The 880-nt window shown below is 46.6% G+C and overlaps 1 protein-coding gene across 1 annotated transcript; it reads right to left on the reverse strand.

Annotated features, from left to right (window-relative positions):
• Positions 1-26: 26 nt before the first annotated feature.
• On the reverse strand, positions 27-357 carry Pmar_PMAR002678 (conserved hypothetical protein; the record flags this gene model as incomplete). The annotated part of the gene is made up of 3 exons (XM_002767864.1): positions 27-91; positions 140-207; positions 265-357. Coding segments are annotated over 3 exons (226 nt in total), but the record flags the coding sequence as incomplete, so codon positions are not given.
• Between the last annotated feature and the right edge of the window lie 523 nt (positions 358-880).

The following is an 880-nucleotide window of genomic DNA, read 5'->3' on the forward strand; positions in this document are numbered from 1 at the left end:
TTCTATATGACCTTTCCGTATTCTACTATGAGGCGATGCCTCGTGGATCTCCACCTCTAGGAACCGTATTATCCTCTCGAGCTCCTCAATCCTGACGAACAAGGCTGATCCTTACCAGTCGTAGTGATGCTGTTATCACCTTTGTATATACTTCCGATAATTCCTATGCATACTAGCACTATTCATGTCCTCAAATTCTATTCGTGTCTGACGAAGAAAAGGAGAAGAGCTCATCAACTCAGTGTGGAGGCTCCTAGACCTTACAGAGTAGCCGATGACGTCTACGAACTCCCGGGCCCGATCGACAGGGAGGACCAGGGTCCCATGCTTCATGGTCTCGCTTCGAAGGAGGCCCATGAGTGAAGTAGATAACGCCACCAGAACTAACCAGAGAAGGGTCCAGAGACGACTCAGTGGGGCGCTAAGGTGGACTGGTAAGGGATTCTACAGAGGTATACGGCGACGAAAAGTGCGACCATCACGGTTCCAAAATGCGTCGGAGATTAATTGTGCGAAAAAACAACGTGGCCCGGATTCGAACCGACGACCTTTGAGATGATCAACTGTTGTGTGTGATTGCGTGACCTTTGGACACACCAACTTTGGACATAAAGTTGTCGAAAGCCCTTTGGACAGCAAGGGATGTCAAAACGAATCTCATGACTAAGTTCTGGACAGTTTGTCCAAAAACTACCCTAGGGAGTAGTTTGGACATGAAGTTGTCGAATATTTTTTTTTCATCAAGAAGTTGTCCAATTACGCCTGTAGCGACCTTTGGACAGCTTTCTGATCAATTGGACATGTTTGGACAATATTTAGTAATCTGGACTACAATGTGTCGGAATGTGGCACCGATTACCTTTGGACATCTGTCTCGAAT

The sequence above is a fragment of the Perkinsus marinus genome (assembly GCF_000006405.1).
Source record: "Perkinsus marinus ATCC 50983 genomic scaffold scf_1104296969712, whole genome shotgun sequence".
Classification (NCBI taxonomy): domain Eukaryota; phylum Perkinsozoa; order Perkinsida; family Perkinsidae; genus Perkinsus; species Perkinsus marinus.